The sequence below is a fragment of the Fringilla coelebs genome (assembly GCF_963513975.1).
Source record: "Fringilla coelebs genome assembly, chromosome: 2".
NCBI lineage: Eukaryota > Metazoa > Chordata > Aves > Passeriformes > Fringillidae > Fringilla > Fringilla coelebs.
Window position 1 is genome coordinate 68408766 of NC_140029.1, and position 24164 is coordinate 68432929.

A 24164-nucleotide genomic window follows, 5' to 3' on the forward strand; every position below is an offset into this window, starting at 1 on the left:
CTCCTTTTCCTTTTCAGATCTCTTGGAAATGGGCAGGTGCTGCACTGCACTGCCAATTCACTGAATTCGAGACACAGAAAATCACACCTGTACTAACATCTTCTTTTCTGTTTTTTCCCTGTGACATTTCCATGTGTTTGGTCCCTTATTTTTCCCTATGGCATTTTAGTAGCTTTATCAGAGCAGTTTAAAAGTTGTCTGTGATTTAATAGACAATGAAATTACAGTGAACAGAGGCATGTTTAGTTAACAAAACATTTGTCTAGCATCACTTCAAATGATTCTGAACTGTTGTGTCAATAATCAACTTAGAGTCATTAATTAAAAAATGTTTCTGCATTTGCCATTTCTTTCCTAGTCTATAAGCAAAACAAGTCAAAATTCTCATGTTTTAAGTTCATTTAATCTGCACACATGAAATATTTTTGAAGAGGCACAAGTAAATCTGAAGTAAATCTGATATAGACATTTCAAGCTTCAGGGTTACTTTTGCTGGTGTACTCCATTGCAAGCATGTTGTCATTATTTTTTTTTTTTCCAGAAACTTAAAGGATTCAGATGTTTTTATATGAGATTCCGAACATTAATAATGACTGTGTAATCATGGTTTTGGAAAACTAAGAATATATTTCCTGGCTACACATGAAGATAAATGTTTTGTAAGAAAAGCAAGAATGAATAATTTTGATCTCTGATGGATGAAACCCATTGGAATGGAAACTAACATCTATGAAGAACAGGGTTCACCTTATCTTACATCTGCTGAGTGCCTAGGAACTCCAAAGGAAGCCAAGTATGAAGAATACCAAAAAAAGACAGACAATCAGACAAGTCCATATGAATTTCAGAATTTGTTGCTGGAACCTGAGCTGAGCTTGCTGTCTGTGTCATCCTTCCTGGACCACAATGAGACATCCTTACAACTTGGCATGGCTGCAGGGCGTGCCAGTGCCACCAACCAGCCCGAGACAAAGCACCTGTGTGAAGAATTATCCTGTTCTACAAGGCACACATCAAAGGAAGATCGTTTAAACCTTCCCATGCACACAGAATGGCCAGTCCTCACAGGAAAAAATTCAAACAAGAAACCAGAAGCAAATTATGAGATCAGAGTCATACAACACAAACCATGTGCTATCACATTTTCTGATTTTGAATTTTTACCACATGAAGCTGGCACTAAGCTCCATATTTGTGAGGCAGGAGAAGCAGATGATTTTTCTTCTGAAGAAGAAGAAGCAGATAACAGAGGTGATCATGATGCATTTACAGAACTGCCACTGTATGAGGCATTTTTCAAAGGTCTTCAGAGAAGGAATGTTACCCAGGGAAGGCAAGCTAAACATGAACTTACTAAATATCAGCATATCTGTCATTTAGAAGACTGCAATAATCATTCTGAAAAGGCATTGAAGGACCATGACAAAGAAGAAAAACACATGGAGCTGGAGGTAATACAAGCTACTCTTTAGTTTCAAGTGTGTTTTAAATAAGTGGGGTCATTTAGGGTTGGTTACAGGTGGAAAAGGAGTTGTGTAAATTGTTAAAGGATGATAATTATTGTGAATTACAAAATTAAGAACCTAAACCTACAGTAAAAGTGTACTAGCTTTTTTCACTAAACAAATCTTGCTTCAGATTGACTACACTTCTATTAGCCTGAACCTCAAACTTTGGTTTTCTGGTTTCCTTTTTATTTAAATGGGAACATTGGCTCCATTTCCTACATTTCTACAAGATCATATATCATGCCATGTATATCATGCCATGTACAGCACACAGTCTGAGGACTGTTCTAAAGGGATAGAGCTCATTTTTAGTCTCAGAGCAGAATATATTTCTTCATACTGAAAAACAGGCTTTTAGTGTGGTGGCACTGTAGCACCGAGCCACCTAACCCACAGCACTGTTTCCACTTAATAACTGTTTTCTGTACTATTATTTCATTACAACAATATAGAGGACAAGTTAAAGACTGGTATATATAAATTTTTTGGTTGGTTGGTTGGTTGGTTGGTTGGTTGGTTGGTTGGTTGGGGTTTTCTGGGTTTTTTTTAATCTGTGCGGTTTTATATCATGACATTCTATAGACCAGTGGCCAAAATGAAAACATAAGTTTTCAGGACACAATTAAAAACCCAGGGTAATAAAAATCATCCAACTATATATAACCTTTCCAGAAAAAAGCTTTGAGTAAATTACCTTTGTTTATTGGAACTGGAAGAACAGAAATCTCCCAGCTGAATTGTCACTAGTTTGGACAATAAGCACAGATTCCCCCTGCTCACAGCTGGTGACAAACCAAATGACTGGAGCTAAACACATTTATCATTGGAGAAGTTCAGTTCTAGTACAAAAATAAGAAGTGACTCCAAATAGTGGGCAAAACCAAACCAAACCCTTAGAACCCTTAGAATTCCAATGTTCCTGACCTTGCAGCACAAATTGATCTTAACCTGCAGGCCAGGCATACCTTTCCGTCCTCTCTTCTCCTTCCTCCAACTTTTAAAAGTTATTTTTCATGTAAATCTGCTCTGTGCCTTGAAAACCAGTCTGTAGTCCTGTAGTCTTTTACCCAGTGTTTTATTTTACTCTGTCTGCAGTTGTCCTTTTACTTCTAGTGCTTATAACACAGAGTTACTTCATTGATTTCTGATTAAATGAAGGGGTTATAGTTTGAACTATAATGTCCATCTTTACATCAAAACTATGGCGTAAAATACTTAATTGCTTCTCTAATCTATCTCCAGTTTGAGGTGACTAATTATGCCCTTAAGTGAGTGGGAGTTTTGTGCTGTATTTCATACATACCCCAACTTCACTGCAGAAACCCATCAGCACACAAAGAAATAAGCCAGATTTTTAGAAATTTTTCTCAGCAGATAATATTAGAAGACCAAGGCCCAAAGATGCTTCCCAAACAGTGCAACTTTTGATGCAATACTGACCCTGATTCTCATGACACATGGTTTATTAAGTAATTGCATTGTTCTTCTAACCTAAGCCAAGACTTAGTTCCTCATTTACTCAGAAACATTCACATTAAGGAAAATAATATATCTCAAAATGGATGCACAACATCCTTTGGATTTTCTTTACTGAAGGTCATTCCCATAGATAAAAGGGAGACGCCAGGAGATGTTGTCATTTAGTTTACTTTATGTCTATGCCATAAAATAAACTCAAGGATGCAGCTTGTAGTGCAAAATAATGGATTATAAATTGCCAGACAAGCATGTGAAATTACCTAGTAAATCTCAGTAAAGGTGTCAAAACATTTCAAAAACTGGATGCAATGTTGCAGTCCTGTCTTTTATATTTTTCTATGTAAAGAAGTAGCATCATTCAAGAAAAACCTCCAAGAATTAAAAAAAAAATTTAAAATAAATATTAAGATTGTCTTGTGTCTCAAATTTTAGCAGCAGTCATGCATTACTAAGCAGACTGAAGTCTCTCCCCATGACTCTGGTTGAAGCATATGTATGTCACTGTCAAGTTACTTATTTCTAAACAAATGGTGTTGGGGAGAAATGTCTTTCTAGTGGAAAAAATCAAATAAATAAAGACAGCATGGGGTAAAAATGCTGACAAGGGCAACTGTTATTGCTAAACCTTAAACTTAAAAATCCTATAATAAACAGATTACTTTGGCCTTACAGATATAGACAATCATACAGAGCACCCTGCACAAGATCCTGGCTAAATCCTTGCTACTGGAGTTCCCAGTGAAACTGTGTTTAAGATCTATCCTGCAGGGACACTCCTACCCAGATGCACCTGACTGCAAACCTCCTATCGAAGTTCTAGAAAGGAGGGAAGGCTGTCACCCTCTCCAAGAAGGAAGAGCTGGCCCTTGCAGGCAGTCACCACAAGCAGAGTCAGTGTCTCTGACTGTCCAATCTCCTCTTTAATAGTTGTTACACGCTTTTAGGTGACAACTCTTGAACTTTTTGTTTCATTCTAATTAATAACTAGAGACAAACCCTTAAGAGCAGTAAACAAGTAGAGGGAAGATGGAAAAAATTCAACTTGAGTATGCTGCCAACTCTGTCAAGTGGAAGAAACTGCTGAAAACAATTCATATAACGATGCCCTTTAAAAAAATGCTCTTTCTTCTTTTTCCAAAGGCTTCTGCCTCTTCTGAGTGGTACAAGATAAATGGTACTTCTGTTCAATTTATGAATTCAGCATGGTCCCGAGTTTCCACCCTTACGGCAGTTCCACATATATTTCCTGTGCCTTCTCATAAAAGCTAAATTTGGCAATCTATTTTTTTTTTTTGTCAGGAGTCTGTAATCAGCAGTACATTTAATGCCCAACACAGTTCTGCCCAAACACTTAGGCTAATAGTTGGACTAAATGTTCTTAGAGGTTCTTTCCAACTTAAATGATTTTATGATTATTTGGTTAGTTCTGTCCAGAGATTCTTTTGCAACTCTGAAGTGGCACCTTCAGCCATTTTTCCTTGCTATTTTAACTTCAAGCCTTCATATCAAACTTGATGCAGTGTTTGTGCGTGCAGCCAGCTCCGTGTTCAGGGGCAATAAATTATTCAGAATAGTTTCTGAAACATAACATTTTTCTAGATTGTCATATCTTCAAACTATACTGAGCAGGACACAGCTGAAGGCTACATTTAACCAGGAGCTACTATTCAACTTTCCATCCATAAACTTATTCTAACCTTACGTAGCCTGAAAACAATATGTGTTACTTTCAGGAGTAACATTTCAGGGAAGCAAATAATTGAAGGTATTTGACAGATATTAGGCAATAAGAAAGTTTTATGAAATCATACCCTTGACAGTGTGAATTGTCATGGATCTTCCCTAACTCCAGGGATTGTATACAAATCCTGCTAATATTGTTGGCTGCTGCAAAGAGACAAGCATAGTCCTACCATCATGGCAGCAAACGGAAAATCCTTTCTGGAGCAATTTCAAATACTTTTTTTGGGCAGCCCATATTAGCAACTGGAACAGCCAAAAAGGTTTCTGTTGCTGTTGACATTACTTAGGGCACCTAAGAGAGTTGTCACAGCTTCCTCTATTGTTTGTCTCTCCCTTGAGAGAGAATGGGATAAGTCAGGAAAGCCACGTGCTGGAAAGGAACTGCTTAGAGTAACCATTAGGACTGCTAGGTGCTCCAGCAGCCCCTCTGCAGCCTCCCTGTCTGTGCTTATATTTACACCATGACTCTTTCAACGCATTTAGGAAGATCTAAACCAAACCTGCTTGTTTGTTTAAAGCACCATAATGATGGACTAATATTTGCATTGAATGCTACGGTGTTCAGCTGGGTCAAAGAGTGAGATGCCACTCCCCAGGAGAGACAAGATGACCAAAACAGATAATTTAGGTAATTAAGGTAGCATTCACAATGAATATCTTTGTCAGGATTTGGCCTTCAGACTGTAAGTTCAAAGACTTTTGGAGGAGGCTGCACAGGCATGGGAGTGGCCAGTACAATGTCAAAGACAGCCTCTGTGTTCAGCTCTGTATTGTGTTAGCAGGGGAGCTGTGCCATCACCTTTCACCATCAGTAAATCTTCAAGGAAAACTGTAGTGTCATAAAGGAGTTTGTGAAAGCTCCATTGTTTTTGACATTTAAAGCTAAGGCAACTGAACTCTGAAAATTATTTCAGAAAACAGTCATTTACTAGGAAAAAAAATGGATGATCAGTTTCTCTTTCCTGGATTATTCACTTGCTGTCATTAATTTCCTTGTTCATCCTTGTACTACAGTTAGGTAATTTTTACTCTCATTACTCATTGCCAAATGAAAAGTTTAATAATAATTGTATTAGCTTAAATCACAAGATTTAGGCTGGAAAAATTTGCTGAAACACAATATGGAAGTTTCCATAGCATCTGTCCCTCATCTTGTCTGCTTGATTCAGCCCAGGATGCAGTTGGCTTTCTGGGCTGTGAGCACACACTGCTGGTTCATGTCCTGCTTTTCCTCTACAAGAAACCCCAAGTTATTCTCTTCTCAATGAGTTCCTCTCCCAGTCTGCTCACGTCTGGGATGGCCCCAACAGGTGCAGCCCCTTGCACCTGGATTTGTCAGACCTCATGAGGTTCTTGTGGGCCCACTTCTCAGGTTTGTCCAGGTCCCTCTGGACGGCATCCTGTCCTTCTGTTGTGTCAGCTGCACTGCCCAGCTTTGTGTCATGTGAAAACTCACTGAGGGTGCCCTCGATCCCACTGTCAGTGTCAGTGATGAAGATACTGAAGAGCACTCTGTCCCAAGACAGAGCCCTGAGAGACAGCACTTGTCAGTGGCCTCCACCTGGACAGAGAGCCATGGACCACAATTCTCTGGCTGTGTCCTTCCAGCCAATTCCTTATTGACCAAACAGTCCACTCTTCAAATCCCTCTGACTTGGAGATAAAGATACCATGGGGGACTGTGTCAAAGGCCATAAAGAAGTCTAGGTAGATGATGTTGGTCAGTCTTCTCCTGTCAGTTGCTGCAGTCACAAGAAGAGGAGATAAATCCCATATAATTTATTCAAAAGCCATAGTCCTTGAAGTCAACTATCATTTCTTAAAATATGTGTATCCTTCTGTGTGACTTGTAAATATTTTAATCATACCCTATGAGAAAGGAATCAGAAAGTTTTAAGTCTTTGACAATGAATCTGACCTGGCAGTGTGCCCAGGTGGCCAAGAAGGCCAGTGGCATCCTGGCCTGTATCAGCAATAGTGTGGCCAGCAGGACCAGGGCAGTGACCATCCCCTGTACTCTGCACTGGTGAGGTCACACCTGAAATCTGGCGTTCAGTTCTGGGCCCCTCATTACAAAAAGAACATTGAGGGGCTGGGGCATGTCCACAGGAGGACAATGGAGCTGTGGAAGGGTCTGGAGCACAAGTCTGATGAGGAGCAACTGATGGAGCTGGGGGTATTTAGCCTGGAGAAAAGGAGGCTCAGGGGAGACTTCACTCACTCTGTAAAACCACCTGGAAGGATGATGTAGTGAGGTGAGGGTCAGTGCCTTCTGGCATGTTTCAAGTGAAAAGATGAGAGGAAATGGCCCTAAGTTGTGCCAGGAGAGGATCAGATCAGACATTATAAAAATAATTCACCTAAAGAGCAGTTAAGCATTGGAAAAACATGCCCAGGGAGGCAGCAGAGTCACTGTCTTTGGGAGTGTTTAGGGCTGATAATGGTGGTGCTGAGTTTCTGGCTGGACTATAAGATCTTGAAGGTATCTTCCAACATTAATGACTCTGCGATCCTATGAATTTTCATTATTCAGATTATATTGAGTTAATTCAATTTAAATGCAGCAGTCAAGCCTACATCTGTGATCAGGTACTTTAGAGCTGCCAAAGTAAGGTTCTTACCCTTGTACTTGGGTGGCTTACACTCTGCTCAGGGCCTTGCTTAGCCACTCTGAAGCGCTTTTCTGAGAGGTACTATTCTGTTTTTATTAATGAGGCAGTGGAACTTAGGTGGAATTCAAGCTATCTGAAAATTGCCCTTCAATAGTACCTTCTTCTCTAATTCAGTTGTACAGGAGCAAAAACTAGAGAGGAACATCTTAAGAGTAAAGAACAAATTCCTACTCTCATTCCTCCCATACTTTGGAAGTTTGTACTTCATTTTACCCTATGAAAATGAGACTCCAAAGCTAGAGGAGGAGAACAGTTGCAAACTTGTGATGACTTCTTCATGAGGAATAATACAGTTATTATTATCTCCTTTCAGTCATCTTCTGCAGACATTGGAAATCTACCCAGGTAGGAGAGCCAAGCACTGAAATAACAATAGCCAGGGAGAGCAGGCGATGAAATTAAGGGGAGAAAAATGGAAAATTACTTGTCTAAGAAAGGAGTGATGCACTGGGCTTTATACATTCTAATTTCCTTTGTATGTCTGTAAGATTTGTACTTTCTGTATTTCAGTGGCACTTTCTCAAGACCTGATAGATAAGGACATGGTGATTCGAACTTTGCAAGGTTCTTAGTGTTTATGCTTATTTCCTGCCTGTGTGGAAAAGGTGGCAGGAGAACTCATGATTACTTCAGCAATGATGCATTATTGTCAGTCAATAAATAATCACAGTCAGCTTTTTACTATTAAGAGTCAGATAAATGCTGGCTTAGGGACTTATAATTATTAAGTTAATGAAAGGATTTTTTATTAGCCTCACAAATTTGAAGGGCTAATGGTGAATATAGCCTTTTGCATTGAGTGTTTTTTTCTGTCACCTCAGTATTTCTAATAGTGTGACTATTTCCCATTAAAAGGTGACACTTGTGTCCGGCTTGTTGTGAACATTAGCTACATGACTGTTTCTACTGAGAAATTATAGTAACTTTGGAAAATAACAGCAAAGTTATAAGAAAAATAGCAATTTAAGGATATGCTTAAAAACCATGCTGAAAAGAATTGGTATATTGAAATCGTGTAGGAGAACATGTAGATGCTATCAAAATTACTGCCCTTTATCTCTCCAGCATACTTGCATATTGCTTGCCTGTTTTAATAAGCATGCATCACTCAGTGTTGATTAACACCGAATTAAAAAATAGAAATGTATATGGCCCTAGAAAAGATACACTACTTGCCATTAGCAGATACACTTATTTTAAATCACAAAATCATCTTTGACAGGCATCAGTGGCTATAGCATTGAGGTTGGAGTAAGGATACACTCGGGTTTTTTTCGACTTTTTTGATCAGTCCCTTTCAGCTTGGGCTCTGCCAAAACCCTCCTGGGGAAAAGTTGTAATATGAGGGGACACAACCTGTTCTTTATCAAAAGCAGAGCTGATAAACAAATCTCCATGTGATGGGGGACTAACACTCAAAAAATTCAGAGGACTGCATTGCAGTTGATTCTTCTGCAGTTTGCAGAATACCATCACTCTAAAAATGTGTAGGATATAGTATAAATTACTGACATAGTGAGAGAAATTAAAGAGTGAGAAATTAAAATTAGGATAAACTAATGAAGAAAATTGGATAATTAGTCAAAAGGACAACTCATCTTGACTTTCAAATTCCTTTAGAAAATTTACAAAGTGTATTTCAACTTGGTGTTGAATTAGGTTATAAATATATTTTATATATGTTTTATATATTACAGAAGGTGAGATTACTGAGTTATCTTGCACAGCGTTTAGGTTAATGTAGAACTTTATAGCTGTCCTTCCAAGAAGATACTGAACTGCCAACAAATTTTGTTGCACAGCCTCATCAAAGCCCATTTGCACACATTAAAAGACCCCACAAAACAGCATTTTGGGAACCCCTGCTTTAGTGTGTTCAAGAGCATTAGTGCACTGTTTATTGTTTATATTTATTGTTGTTGTTTTTATTTATCTGTACAGCTTCAGAAGACTAAATAGTTAACACAACAGATGTTTTATACTGAATGGGGCAAATATTCACTACTTGTGACTTATGTTTTTTTCCAAATATTGACTACTTTAATTGTTGTGTATTTGAATATTTTAGAATCATAAGACCACCTCAGGAAAGAGCAATATTACTATTGGCCTTGCTAGAAAACATAAAAAAAAGATTATGCACTTATGGTGCCACTGAGACCAAAAAATAAAAGAAGTGTATCAAGATTCTTCTTGAAAAGTATCTCAGAATATCTGGAACCCATGCAATGTAAGCCCATTCAAGTGTTTCATGTATCTCTACAGAAGGAGAAAAAAAGTCAACAGAAAATATGCCCTGTTGAAGTCAAGGATATGATGAACAACATTCCTCTGTCAGAGCATGGGAAGAGGCACCTGTGAGAATTACAGACTGAGTCTTAGGTGCAGGGAACCAGAAGAAACATGTAGAAATCTGTTAATCTGCTTATCATTGAAATTAAGATATTTCTTCAAGGAACAGATGGAGACACTGGATAAACTGTGGGACAGGCAGTAAGCAGAACTTGTGAGATCAGAAACTTGCACGAAAGATGAGGAGATTGGGGAAGGGTTGCATTTTAAAGCTGGTTTGGCTGACAAACTAGGATTTGGTGTGCTTTTCAAGTCAGCCAATAGAACAGCGGTATAGCAGAGAAGAAAAACAAAAAAAAAAAACCAAAAAGAAACAGAACTTTACTGAATCAACAACCTCACAAAGTATATTTTGTAATGTGTAAAAGTTTTTGAAAGGGATTAAGAAAAATGAGTTACAGATTTCTTCATACACAGAAGTCCCACGGGAAGATTGTAGCACTTCCTATAAGGCATTTAGGTGCTTTTGAAACTTCTTTCCTAGGTAGCACATGCCCAGTTAATGAAAATCAGACTCTAGTGATACAGCTAGGATCCCTCTGTCCTTCTTGGCATGAAATTTTAATAAAGTAATGTTAGCTTGATATTGCAACAGACATATTTCTTTGGTAGGGCCATGGGACCCCAGCTGATATGATCTGACTTGCAAAGGGATCTGTGACCATTTTGGTACTGCCACATCGCAGGCGACCATACAACCAGAAATCTGTGTGAACACTGAGATCCATGACTGAACCCAGTTTAGAGATACATAAAAAATTTAAAAGTAATGAACTTCATTGAGACTTGAAATCTGAGATTTCATTTTACTACATTCTTCTGTGGTCACTTTCTATAGGAAAGTGTCATAAGACTCAAGCCTTTCCTAAACAATCTCTCCAAGTATGGAGTATTTCAAATTGTAATAAAAATGGAAACAGATTGTTCTTTCTATCCAAGCTTTTGTACAAACTGATGCTCTTGTAAAACTCTTGCCCAGTTTTGAATTATCTCAGAGCTAAGACTTTTGCAGTGCAGAGAAGGAAAATCTCCTCTGAATTAGCTTGGAGTTCTCCTGAAATAAATCAAACAGGACATTGAAGTCTATGTCGCATTTGAAATGTTTTTATTCCAGAAATTAACTTCAGTAAAATCTTACCAGGTTTTTGCATTGTATCACTGGGCTCTCTTTATGTGTGCTTTCTATGGATTCTTAAGTTCTTTGGCATTTACACTATCAATCCAATGTTTCAAAGATGAGGTCTAGAATAGGTATGTTTTAACATCATAGATTTAACAGCTCATTTCTAATGTATGTGCAGAAAAACTTTGTTTGGCTTTAATCCAATCTTTGCGATGAAGCAATTAGTAATATGGTAGATAAACTACTGTAAAGTTTGCAGTTACTATTTATTGTTCCTATTCAAGCAGTATAATGGTGAGATTTCAGTATTTACCTAATGAGGACTTTTCACCATGGCAAAAGCCTTGGCAGTTAGTCTGGGGTCTGATTTACTTAAACTAAAATGTAAAAAAAGCTGCTAAACCTGCCAAGAAACAACAGAACAGAACACTTCAACTTTGATGTATTTTATTTTTTACAATGTACACCACATATCAAGATCAAGAGAAAAGTACACAAAGCCAGTAACTAGAAGCAAGAATATACAGACTGCCTTTTATTAACATGCCAAGATAGGTGCCTAAACTGAGGAGAAGTGGACTACTGAGAATTTGTGCAACTAAGGATCTAGACTCTGAGACTTCACCTCAAGCTGTACTTTTATCTGCTGTGCTGTAGATTTTCCCAAGGTATTACAAATAACTAGCGATAGTTATGGAAAAATTATCATGTTTTTGAGATAAAAAGATGATTAAGCTAAAAAAGATTACCCCTGGAAGACAGAAACATTCCAAAGACCCTGAGGCTTTTTTTTTTAATAAAAGTTGCAATACTATGATTCATTTCTAATGCAAGGGGGCTATCAAGATACCCCTCTGTTTTGTGTGTTGTGTAGCACAGATCAAGTGCTATCTTGAATTGTCCAAGCCTTGTCTTGGGGGGCACATAATGCCACTGATGCTAAAAAAAAGAAAAAAAAATTGAAAGAGAGAAATGAGATTAAGAATCCTTAGTGGGAAACCCCCAGTATTCCAAGCAAGCAGGGACAAACTCAGGTCTTTCTGAAATAAAGGCAAAAAACAAATTATAGAAGTTCAGAAAACGCTTTTGAAACCAAACTTTTCAGACATGACAAAGCTTGTATTTTGCATTGAATGACAGACAGCAAACTCTAAAATTGCCACTTCTTCAAGTAAAAGAATTTACCATGAATACAAACCAAAAATAATAGCAAACTCTAAAATAGTTAGAATTGCTATAAATTGGAATGTATACATTCAGAGTATTTATCTCTGATCATCTTTGCCTGTGTGCATTGTTTCCAGTTTTGTAAAAAGTTCTTAAGAACATGAGTTTAGGTTGCATTAAACAGAATGAAGATATCAAAGTTAAAATAATAATATAAAAAGACTAGGCCTTCTTGATGGGTACTTTTTATTTGGAGATTGTGTTCAAATGGTTGCAAATGCTAAGGAGTGCTCGCACAAGCACCTTGGAACACACAGCATTTAATTCTAATGCAAGTTAAAAGGAATCTCTAAGAGTAGCAAGTATGGTTGAAAACTGTACAAATTTGAGAAGGAACATTTGGTTTATGCATCCAATTTAAAATTGGCAGCATATATCAAAAACCCCAACCTCCCAGGTATAGCATGAAAAATAAAAGCATTCCATTTTGCAAAGGAAGTAATTATTTTTAAATTTGGGGTTACTTTAGTTCAGAAAAAAACTCCACAAAGATTCAAAATTCTCCATGACAGTGAAAAATTCCTTACCCTGACTGTGATATGTCAGGAGCCTCCAGCAGCTTGCTAGGTGGGCTACTAAGTAGCTTGGCAGGTAAAGGTATTTTACCCAGAGGAAAGCTGTCAAAATTAAGCTGTCTTTGAAAAGCAATTCAAGTCTGATGCATTGACAAATATCAATTAAAAGAAAAGAAAATCACTTTTCATGTAAGATATGAAATTGCTATCACTTTGGCATTTTAAATTTTAAATTCAAATATATGTTGGGAGGGCTGCAACCAGGCTGGTTTCTACATTGTCCAAGCAGGATTTTTCCACCAGGGCTAAACTGTACATTGATCAGTTTATGCACATTTTCTCACTCCAGAGTTGTCTAGACCAATTCCCTTTGGAATTGTTTTGGGGTTTTGGGTTTTGGTTTGTTGTTTGGGTTTTTGGGGGTTTTTTATGGGTGGCAATATCATATTGGGACTACAGAGAGGTGAGCAGGATTGGAGAGCAATTGGGAAAACTTGTAAATTTTTTAAATTCCTCAAGCATTGCATTAGGACAGTGTGCTAAAACACAAACTAGGATCCTTCCAGCTTTTATCCTGGCATGTTTGGATATACCCCAGGTGCACATAAAGCTTTCCTCTCAAGGATATCTAGAGATCTTTCTAAACCTGCAAATCTTGCAATTCTACATTATACGGCATTTTGCTAGCAAGATTTTGCTTATTATTGCTACTGTTAAGTATCCTGCACTTCAAAACACACTTGCTTGAAGTATTTAACTGGAGAAACTAAATGAAATCTATGAATTAGCCTAGGAATTGTTTGGTTTCAGTTATTTGCAGAGTTATACCAATAGATCTCTTTATGTGGGTTTTTGTGGTTGATGGGGTTTTTCTAAAGTATGCCATATGACAGGGAACTGAAATATTTGCAAATAGAATTATCACTGCTGGGAATCATCCCACAGCAGGGGGGTTTTTCACTCTTTCTTGTAATTCTCCTAGTAATTCCAAACAGCAATATTTTCCTGCTCTTTTTACTAACTTTTATAAATAAAACTTACCAAATACCTTAACAAGGATAAACACAATTTTTGAATGCTTTCAGGTAAGGTACTTCACAAGGAGCCAGGCAAATTCAAATAAAACTGAAGTACTCCAAAAAACAAGTTATGCTAGAACTGGAAGTCAATAACAGTCAGGCTAACTCTTGGTAAGTGAAACCCCAGGACAGGCTCATGCTTTCAGCTTCACCTGCCTCAGAACTCCTTCAGTGCATTTGTATTTTGAAGATTTTGCAGAACTTTTGTATATTTTAAAAGTAGCTGCTACAGATCATTGTTGTCCCTCAACCCTTCTCATTCCAGGAGATGATGTTTGAGGCGAGGGACAGGGAACATGCCTGAACATTAAAGTTCTGGTAACAGTAATTTTTGATGTTTAGTGACCATCCTACTCTTACAGCAAGACAGATTTTTTTGATCTCCAGGCCTCATTTTCCTACCATGTGTTACACAAAAACACTTACATGGTATAAGCAATATGTTTACAAGCTCCGGGAACACATAAACTATTCTTTTCCTTCAGGAACGATGCCTAAGGCTGCTTTATCAAAGCACCTCTTCTTCAAAAATTGAGATCAAACTGATTTGTTTAACAGAAAGTGGTTAAGGTTTTTTAAGTGAGCTATCTTCTTCCCAAGTTAAAAAGGACATGCTAAAATATATAGTCACTATTTTTTTTCTGTTTGTGACTAAAAAAAGTCACAAAACAGTCTTCATAAAGTAAGATGTCCAGGGACAGCAAAATATTATGCAGTATTATACATATATGCACTCACCATACGCAGTCACCATTATGTGGTAATAATAATACAACATTTACTTCACAACAATCCTTTTTTATTTTTTAATTCTAGCCAGACAGGGCTTCAGCTGTTTACAGATATCATTAATAAGTACAAATACCATGAATAGTTAAAGTTCTGGAAGTTGTTTTGATCACTCACATGGTATTTATGTATTTCTTCTGAAAGAAGAAATGTAGTTCAAATTCTGAACACTTTAGGTACATAACTAGCATTAATAATTAAAAATATAAAACTACACACTACATTAATAAGGGATGACTGTTCTTGTGCATTGTGTGATTATCTTAATTCAGCATTTAAGTTCTGCCTAACTCTTTCAGCTTCTTTGTTTCTATATTTTTCATGGCTATTCTTGTCATTTAGTGAAAAAAGAAAAAGCATAAACCACAGCAGATTATTACAGTAACACACCTGATGCTGTAGCTTTTCAGCATAGACAGGTAGCAGAAATAGACACTTCAGTTTACCAAACAAAAGATGGCAAGAAATCCCCAAACAGAGACACAGAGAGGTGACTTGCAAAACATGTCCCAGGTGCAGCCAATGGCTTTTTCAGAATGTTATGTGAAAGACCCTTTGCTTCTTCAGGTTAAAAGCTTTTGCCAGTTTTACTAGACAGGGAGGAGTGAAATCTGATCTCTGTTGTTTAGGTGATAAATTCTCTGACACTCAGAGAATTTAAATATCTATGGTTCCTGATCATCCATGGGGGTTGCTGGAGTAGGCCTGCAGCTCATATAATTTTCTTCCAGAAAAACGGGGAATGTAGGAGGAAGACCAGAAGGAGTGAAAGTGGGGATGGAGCCCAGCACATCTTGCTTTAACACAGAGTTACGACATCAGCAGAATATTATCTGGATCTGGGTGTTAGGGAATGTATCCAGTTTCCAAGCTATAGAGAAAGTAGGCTGTCAAATGAAGCACATAAATTTCTTACACAGTCGAGGAAAAGACACTGATGTCTTTGAAGAGCTCCAAAGGGAGATCCCATCTGATTAAGTGCAGGCATTTAAGAAACTTAAGCCAATGAAAAGAAAAACGTGCCTCTTTACTTATCATCCTCACTTCCAAAAATTTATACAAGGAGATTTATTTGTTGCTCTGATCAGTGTCCTTATGTCACTTTGACAAGCTTTTTATAATTGAAATGCTACAACCCACGGCCTGTTCAAAACAAGGGGAGACAAAACATTAAAAATGAGCAATGTACATATACTATAAATTATACCTGGAGGTAGTTTTATCTAGTCACCAAGCATAATGGCATTTCTCATTTCAATACTCCCACCTCCCTTTAACTTTGGCCAACCAAAACTTAAAAAAATATATAACATATTGTTTGTGCTACACTGTAGTTTAATTACAGAGGTATTTTGTTTCCCTCCTCATTCCCAATGACAGGGTTTTTTCCAGAAAAGATTTTCAAAAAATGCACTCAGCTGCTGCAATTTTGCCACAAAAAATAATTTTCTTTTTTGTGACTGTTTTTAATCCACTATTCTTCCTCTGCCTAACATCCAGAAAGGGACTAACTAAATCCCTGTCTTGATCCACAAGAGACAGACATCTAATGAAGTTCACTGCATTCCCCAAGTGCTCCGCAAGGAGCAGCCTGGGAAGGCTGACACCTAAACAGAAGCTGTTGAGAAGCCCCTTTGCTGCTTATGAAAAAGTAAGAGAGGATGTGAGATGAATGATACAAATCCTATAAAATCAGCAAACAAGCTCTGAACAACCCTTGTAATGGATTTTTCTTCAGTTTCTTGATCAGGGACTAATTGCTCTTCATGAAGGAAAAACAAGTCATTTATAAAAACAAGCATCTCAGGATAGGAAGTGAAAATTTATTGTCCTACTGTTTCTACAGAATTCACCTAATCACCCCATGATGATTATCTCAAAAAAGTAATTAATTGTTCCAAAATGCTTTTCAGATTTAACATTACCACGCTGACATTCTGCAGAATTAATGCCTCCTGCCTCACCCTTTCCAGGACCTCCTGTTGCCCAAACTACTCCACACCTCTCACTGCTTTCCATCATACTCCAGTCCCTTCCTGTTCTTGTATTATTTCCAGTTTCTACTTCCCACTATTTTCCCAACACTGCCGATGTCTTCTCTAGTTCCTTTCCTCCAGAATGTCCCCAGCACCCCCTTCCATGACTCTGGCAAGGGACTATCAATACGTGCTTTACCTAGAGGTAACTTCCCACTGCCTCGCAAATTAGCACACATAAATAAATTCATCAGCAGCTATTAAAGAATTATACTGTCTGTTATCTCATCCTTAGTTTTATAGTGGGCCATCACTTTTGTTTCTTGTACAGTCAAAATTTTAGCTCAATTTGGTTGTCCCTGATATTTCTTCCCGTCTTCAAAACTGGCTTGAAGGTATCTGAAATGTTCAAAAGTTGTGGGAGAAATGTCACATCAGCTGAGCAACGCAAAGCCAGAACAGTATGACTTTATTCTCTTAAAATACCAAGGGAAAAAAGAAAACAATAATAACTTAAGTGCAATGCTCTTATGGTAGCAACTGTAGCCTTGAACATAAAGGCAGGAACTTCTCACCAGTGTATGCAATTGCAAGAATATTTCTGAAAATATCTCTGCTGAGGGACATTCTACCAGTATGTCCCTCTGGGCAATCTGTTCCAGTGCTTGGCGACCCACACAGAAAAGAAGTTGCTCATATTCAGGTGGAACTTCCTGTGGATCAGTTTCTGCCCCTTCCCTCTTGTCCTATTGCTTGGCATCATGGAGCATGGCCTGGTCCATCCTCTGACCCTCCCTCGAGAAACTCATAGACATTGATGAAGTCCCTCTCAGTTGTCTCTTCTCGAGGCTAAACGTGGCCAGTTCCCTCAGCCTTTCCTTGCGAGAGGGGTGTTCCACTCCCTTGTTACACTTTGCAATTTTCTACTGAAGAGAGATGCTCCAGTCCCTTGCAACCCTCCGCTGGATCCAAGAGCTCTGTCTCTCTCTTGCACTAAGGAGCCCAGAAATGAAAGATCTGCTTCCGATTACTTTTTAGTTTTGTGTACCTCTGTTTAGCTGTGCAGCCAAGGCATCAGCAGCGGCCTCCACACGCCCAGCCAAGGCATGAGGCAGGTCTTTCCAGCTGAAGTGCTCTGACATACGCAAAACCTGAGGCAGGGCGCTATGGAAAAGTCATTTCTGGAGAGGCAAAGCCACACCCGGCTGGGACAGTTTCCAAACCATGGGGAGGATCTCGGGGCAAGCCGGAGGCAGGGCCGGCTGAGCCGTGCACCCTGGCGGCCCCTCGTCCCCCTCCCCCGCAGCCGCAGCAACCCCCGAAGGCAACGCGGACGGGCCGAGCGCTCTCAGAGGCAAGCGGGCGGCGGCTCCGGGGCTCAGCCTCGCCCCCTGCAGGAGTCACTCCCCGCTAGCAGCTGCTTTTCTCCTCACGGTACCCGTGCGGGCGACGCCTCCCGGTGCGCGGCCGACGAGCGAGATTCGGCCGGGTCCCGGAGCGCTACCCCGGCAGCTCCTGCCGCCCCTGCTCGGCGGGGGCGCGCTTCCCTCCCTGCCCGCTAGGGCGCGCCCCCGGCCGGCGCGGCGCCGCCCGCCAGGTGGCGCTGCCGCCCCGCGAGCCGCCGGCGGCCGCCGCCCCCGCCCTGGCCCCGCCCCTTCAGATGACGTCACAGAGGCGCGAGCGGAAAGGGAAAGCGGAGAGGCGCTGCGCGCGCACCTCGGGGCGCTGGCCCGGGCGCGAGCCCCGCCCCTCCCATCCCCCCCGCGAGAGCCCCTGGAGAGGGCGGGGCCGGGCCGGGGACCGTTGGGCGCGCGCGGGCGCCGCCATTGTTGGCGGGAAGGGCGGGAAGGCGCGGCCGCCCCTCAGCGCCTCCGCCGCGGCTCCCCCGCCTTCCCCTCCGCCCGCCGGGCCCCGCTCTGCCGCGGGGCCGCCCGCGCCGCCCGCCTCCGGGGCCGCGGCGGTGGCCGGAGGGGCGGGTGTGCCCCAAACGCACCCCAAGCCCTCCTCGGCCCTCCGTGCCGCGCCCCCCTCAGCCCCGCTTGCCCCCGCCCTGCTCCCAGACCCGGTGTGCTGTTACCTTGAGCGCGAGCCTGTGGAAACGATTTGTGGGGCTGCTTTCTTGTTGATCTTCGATTTTCGTTTTTGTTGGTTTTTTTTTTTTTTTGTGAAAGAATGCTTCCACCAAGGGAAGGATCTGGAAAAGCAATACTTTTGTCTTGAGTTTATTTTTGGTTTTGTTTTTGTTTGTCTGGTTGATTGGTTTTATTTTTCAATTTTGCAAAGTATGCTAGTCAAGTGATTTGGAGGGATCTGAGTAAATCTGGTGGCCTGCAGGTCATAAGGCTCCCAAGTTCATTTTTGAGTAGAGAAACCCTTTCTTTGTTCTTTCTCCTCTGTACGACTTCTGGAGGAAGGCGCCTTTGTGCAGCCTTACGTGGGATGGTGCTGCTGCCTCGTGTCCCAATCCCAGGGAGGTTCCCTGCTGCTGCAAGAGCTGCTCTTGTAGAATTTGGTTTCTTTGCAAATCTTATGCGACATTCTGAGTGTGCATGTCATAAAACAAAGCATATGTCAGCCCTCATTTTGTGCAAAGATACTAAGGTGTTTGTAAGACTAGCACGTGCATGCTATATTGGGACAACCACAAGAATTTTTGTGGAACTACGTGGGCATATTAAAATCATGTGAGGGTTTGGATTGGATTGGAAGGGACCTTAAAGATCATTTTATTTCAACACTGCTACTGTGAGCAGAGGCACCTTACACTAGACCACATTTCTCAGAGCTCCGTCTGATCTGGCCTTGAACACTGCCAGGGATGGAGCATCCACAACCTCTGTGGGCAACTTGTTCCAGTGTCTCACGACTCTCACAGTAATATGGGAAACATGGATTAGTACAGTTTACACATGAACTATAACTTGTCTTTTTTATTGTTGTTATTATTGAACAGATTAAATTATCATTAGTTTAATTTGAGATAATTCTGTGATGTCTTAGCAACTGTAGTAGCGTTTCTTGAGTAATGTGGTTTTTGCTTTGTGCAAATTTTTGAAATAATGTCAGCAATATGAGCTATAAAAATGTTCTCACTTTTGTTGCTCTAAAAATTTCAGCAGTGTCAGGAAGGGTTGTGAGTTTTTAAAATGCATTTTAACATAATTAAATACTTACAACAAGTATATAGATGGCATCTAAATTGTTTTTGATTAATACTGAAGCCTAGTGGTTAAACCTGGATGCTTGGGTTACAAACTTCCAGTGGAGATCTGGGAATCATGCCTAATTACTTTTCTGGGTCTGGGATTAATGTCCTCTCTTCATTGTTAGCATGATGAAAATTGGTTCAGGATATAATTTAGAAGGTTTACATTATTTCAATTATCATCTATTCTCTTGTTCTCCCATAAATTTATGTTCCATCCATTGTCCCATCACCACCTATCCTTAGCCATAAAAATAGCATCCCTTTTGCCAAGCTTTCTCATCTTTGTCCTTAAGTACCCTTGAATTCCAGGAGGTGCCTTTTGCTCTTTATTTTTCCATTAATTTCAGATTTCTGTATACAAATGACTTGCTAATATTAATGCATTTTCTGATTAGTGCATTGTAAAAATTCGGGCAGGGAGCAATGTCAGATTTGACAGAACTCCATGATTGCTTGTGAATTTTAGAGCATTCTTTTAATCCTTAGTGGGTTTGGGGGTTTTGTGTGGTAGTTTGTCATAAATATGATGATAGTATTGTTATGATTTTACTGGTTTTGTGTTATCAATAGTGTTTTTATGAGTTATGTTTTTGTGTGTAATATAGCTACCAAAGAAGCAGCTTTCTTTGAAAACAGTTGGAGTTCCAAAGTAGTTGGAGACAATCTCTAGTACTGGTTTTCTTGGAAATTCCTTCACTGTAGATATGAATTTTTAAAATTCCAGTAACTGAAAACAAGAATGTTGATATTTTAAGATAAGAAGGTGTTATGGTTATAGTTACCTACATCAGTTTTTTTAAATAAAAGTATGCTGGCATTTGGTGCCTTTTTCTTTACAATTAGAAATTTGCCAGATATTGAGATCTCTGTCTTATCTTTTACCATCTTAATCTCTAGAATCTGCTCCGGAGTTCCTCAAGGAAACACTGACACTGGTATTTTTAGAATAAATGACTCAGCTTTTGTGTTGGATTGCCAGGGCAGCCCTGGTGCCAGCGCAGGGATTGATTCCCAGCTCTCGGTGCCTTGGAGTGCCCACACACCGAGCACCAACTTGTGTCCGAATGAGTTCTGGCGCTTGTGACTGATCACCGTGGCTGCCAGTGTGCAAAGGCAGCAGACAAAGCCTTGCGTAATTCAACTGCTGTATTAAACAAGATTATTGCTTTACCAATAAATACCAAAAAAAAAAACTCAGTTCACTGTGAAATAAGTCACTTTTATGTGCTGTTTCATAGTTGGATCTGACAGGGCAGGAGAGGAAGGCACACACGTTGTCTCCTGTTGATCCCGGGGAAGTAGTGCTGCCCCTGATCCCCTCTGGGACACACCACACAGCTCCCTTCGTTCTGGGACCAGCAGCAAAAGTAAGGCATGAGTGCTTCCTCTTTGGAGGCTCCAGTGCTTTATGCTGTAGATAAGCCCAGCTAGGCTTTCCCCTAGCACTTTTGAAGGCTTTTTCCCAAAGTGAAAAACCTTCCCAAAATTGTTTTACTTTGCAGAAGGTTTATGGATGTGATCTCCCGAATGTTTCATTTGTCACAAAATCATTTGCAGTTAAAACACCCTATTACTATCCCTTCTATCTGATATTACTGTTTCCTAGTTCATATGCCTTTTAAATACTGGTGTCTTTTTTTCCAAGTTAATGGCCCTGGCTTTGCTCCTCACCAGGCCCATGTTCCTCGAGATAATGAATGGGAAAGGTTCAACGAAAGACTGGATGTGGCACTCAGTGCCGTGGTCTGATGTTGACGTGGTGGTGTTTGGTCATAGGTTGGACTCGATGCACTCGGGGTCTTTTCCAACCTCATTGATTTTGTTGACTCACAACCAGGTCACAGCAGCCTGGACTGCCTCCAGTCTTAACCCTTTTGATGAGCTCATCCACTGTGGTGAGCACCAGGTCCAGTAGTGCTCTTCATCTGGTTGGTTGGTCCAATACTTGCACCAGGAAGTTGTCCTTGAAGTACCCCTTGGATTTCTTACAGCTAGCCGCGTTGCTTTCCCGGCAGATGCCTGGGTGGTGGAAGTCCTCTGCTAGGATGAGGTCTTGGAGTGTGATACTTTCTGTATCTGAAGCAGGAGGCCTTGACCTTGGTCTCCCTCTGATCAGATCCCCACGTACAGGTGTCCTTTGTTGGTCCTGTCTTTGAATTTTTTAGCCACAGGGTGTCAACCTTTTTGTGGCTGTTTTTCAGAGGCAGCTGTTCACAATCTATCCCTTTTCTAACACAGAGGACGAAACCCCTGCCCCTACGTGTCTCTTTTAAAAAGTTCATAGTCTTTGACTACAGTTCTGTCCCAGATTCTTTTCTTGATGTGTTGTAGTTTTCTAATTGTACCATGGTTTCCTACTCCACTTGTTTGTTTCCCGTGCCATGTGCATAGGCAAAGAGGCATTTCAGCTGGGCTGTGGGCTGCCCCACCTTTTGGGAGGAGCCCTCCCTAATTCCTCTGGGATGTTTTACAGGTATTTCCCTCATTTTCTAGAGTGTCAGTATTTTCTGGTTCTTCTCTGTCACTCAGAAGTACCTCCCTTCCCCTTGAAGCATATGAAATGTATCAGGCCAAAGGTGAAGCTGAGTCCAGCTTTTACGCATCCTGGACAGCTCTAACCACAATGTTTTTTAAAGAGAGAACTCTGTTTTAGGAAATCTGGTTAAGTTCTACCCAATCTCAAAAGGTGCAACTAGCCACGTTGGGGAGAAGGATCTGTAAGTTGCTTATTCTGGTCTGTAACTTTGTCTGGATTTAGTGGCATGAGATCCCTCCATCTCATGGAAACCAGTCTGAAGCCTGGAATTCGTTAGTCCGGAAGCACTGCAGGGAGATACCTGCTGTGAACAGCCACAAGCTGGTTACATTCTGCAATTTTGCAATTAGTATTTTTTCATGAAGAAATTAAGTGTGTCTCAATACCTATGTGGATAAAGTACTTTGTCATTTGTTGTCACTAATTGTGATGTGTAGATAAAACCACTGTTGCAGATGGTGGCAAACCAAATGAATATGGACAGTGTTAGGAATTTGACTACTGCTTGGAACAGGTGTTTGGGATAGTAGAAGTGCAGTTCACTTCCTCCACCTCCCAAGGTGGAGGAAATGGTAGAATAGATAAATGATGAGCTGGCATCTGTTAAGAAGCAGCTGAAGATGGGATAACCCAGGAGGATAATTCATGTGCTGAAATAGGAGCAGATGTCAATTAAGACAGCTTGTCTGGCCATTTGGGTGCCAGTTCTGTAGCATGTGTCATCAGTACAGGCTTGACTAACAGCCTGTTCATGAAATTTGGTGATGCTTGACATCATAATTTCATAGAAGGTGGAGATGCTGTAGGCTTCGAGAATCTGGAAAGTTTATTCATTGGAGCAAAATGTTAAAACTAACTATGTGCCATTTAACAATGTTATAGTTTTTTAGGGGTTTTTTGGGTTTTTTCTTTGTTTGTTTGTTTGTTTGTTTGTTTTTTTTAATGAGAAGTTCAATACAAAACTAATTGCTTTTGCCAGACACAAAATGAAGCTGCAACAGAATTTTCGTATTAGACTGACTGGATTACTGCACTTAAAAACTTCTGCAGTGGTGTGGAAGTGTTTTCCAAAACATTATGCCCCAAACCTTGTTTTCAACTAAACTCCTTTCTTCTCCCTTTCCAATTTCACCCTTGTCTTGGGTGAAACACCATGTTGATACAGTTTGTGCCCTTCAGTCCTAGGAATTAGCTTGGGCTTCTTCATCTGGGAAATTTTCCATAAACTTAGTATTTGGAAGACTCCATTGGTACAAGGGGTTCTTTCCTGTCCTGCCTAGCTTAGAGCAATACTCCTTAAAAACTGATGCAAGAACCCTTAAAAAAGTGACAGGAATTCAGAATTTTGTTTTCTTTCCTACAATGGACATTATCACTGTGCAAGATCAATGTGTAGAATACAAATTAAAGGTCAAATTTGCCAATTTACTGTCTGAAAGATTAAAAGCAGTTTTTAAAAAGAATTTAGTCCATTTCTGAGCTACTTTGACTTTAAAAAGTCAAGTAGTCAAATACATGTAATGAAGTCAGGGTTATGTTACATTATTTTCTCATGACTTCTTTGGATTCCTTTTTTTCCCATATTGGACACCTATTAATCATTTTAAAAATCCGAGCATATATCCTTATTGTACTACATCTTGAAGTTAGTATTTCCACAGTATTTTTTTATATTTTACTGTATATATTATTCAAAGACATAGGGGTGTGTTTAAATACAGACACATAAAGTCATAGAGATGCACAGTTGAGCTTAGTGAAAGAAAATTAAGGCAGATGTGTGGGGCCACTTTAGGGAAATGCAGAAAAGCCAGAAACAAACTTGAGTGTGTTTAAAATTCAGTTTACTTTGCTCTAGAGCATCAAAAAAAACACAGGTTTCATCATTCATAGAGGTGTGGCTTGTGTCACTTCTGAAAACTTGTCTGAAGAAATCAGTAACTTGAGGCAGCATCCT

At 40.0% G+C, this 24164-nt stretch overlaps 1 protein-coding gene across 3 annotated transcripts in view; it reads left to right on the forward strand.

Moving 5' to 3' along the window:
* The window catches only part of STARD13 (StAR related lipid transfer domain containing 13), a 282866-nt gene that overhangs the window by 43431 nt on the left and 215271 nt on the right, over positions 1-24164 (forward strand). For all 3 annotated transcript variants that reach the window (XM_084201227.1, XM_084201228.1, XM_084201229.1), the window contains exon 2: positions 542-1451. In XM_084201227.1, coding sequence (XP_084057353.1) covers positions 699-1451 — 753 coding nt within the window. In that variant the 5' untranslated portion in view covers positions 542-698. The remainder of the gene's footprint in view (positions 1-541; positions 1452-24164) is intronic.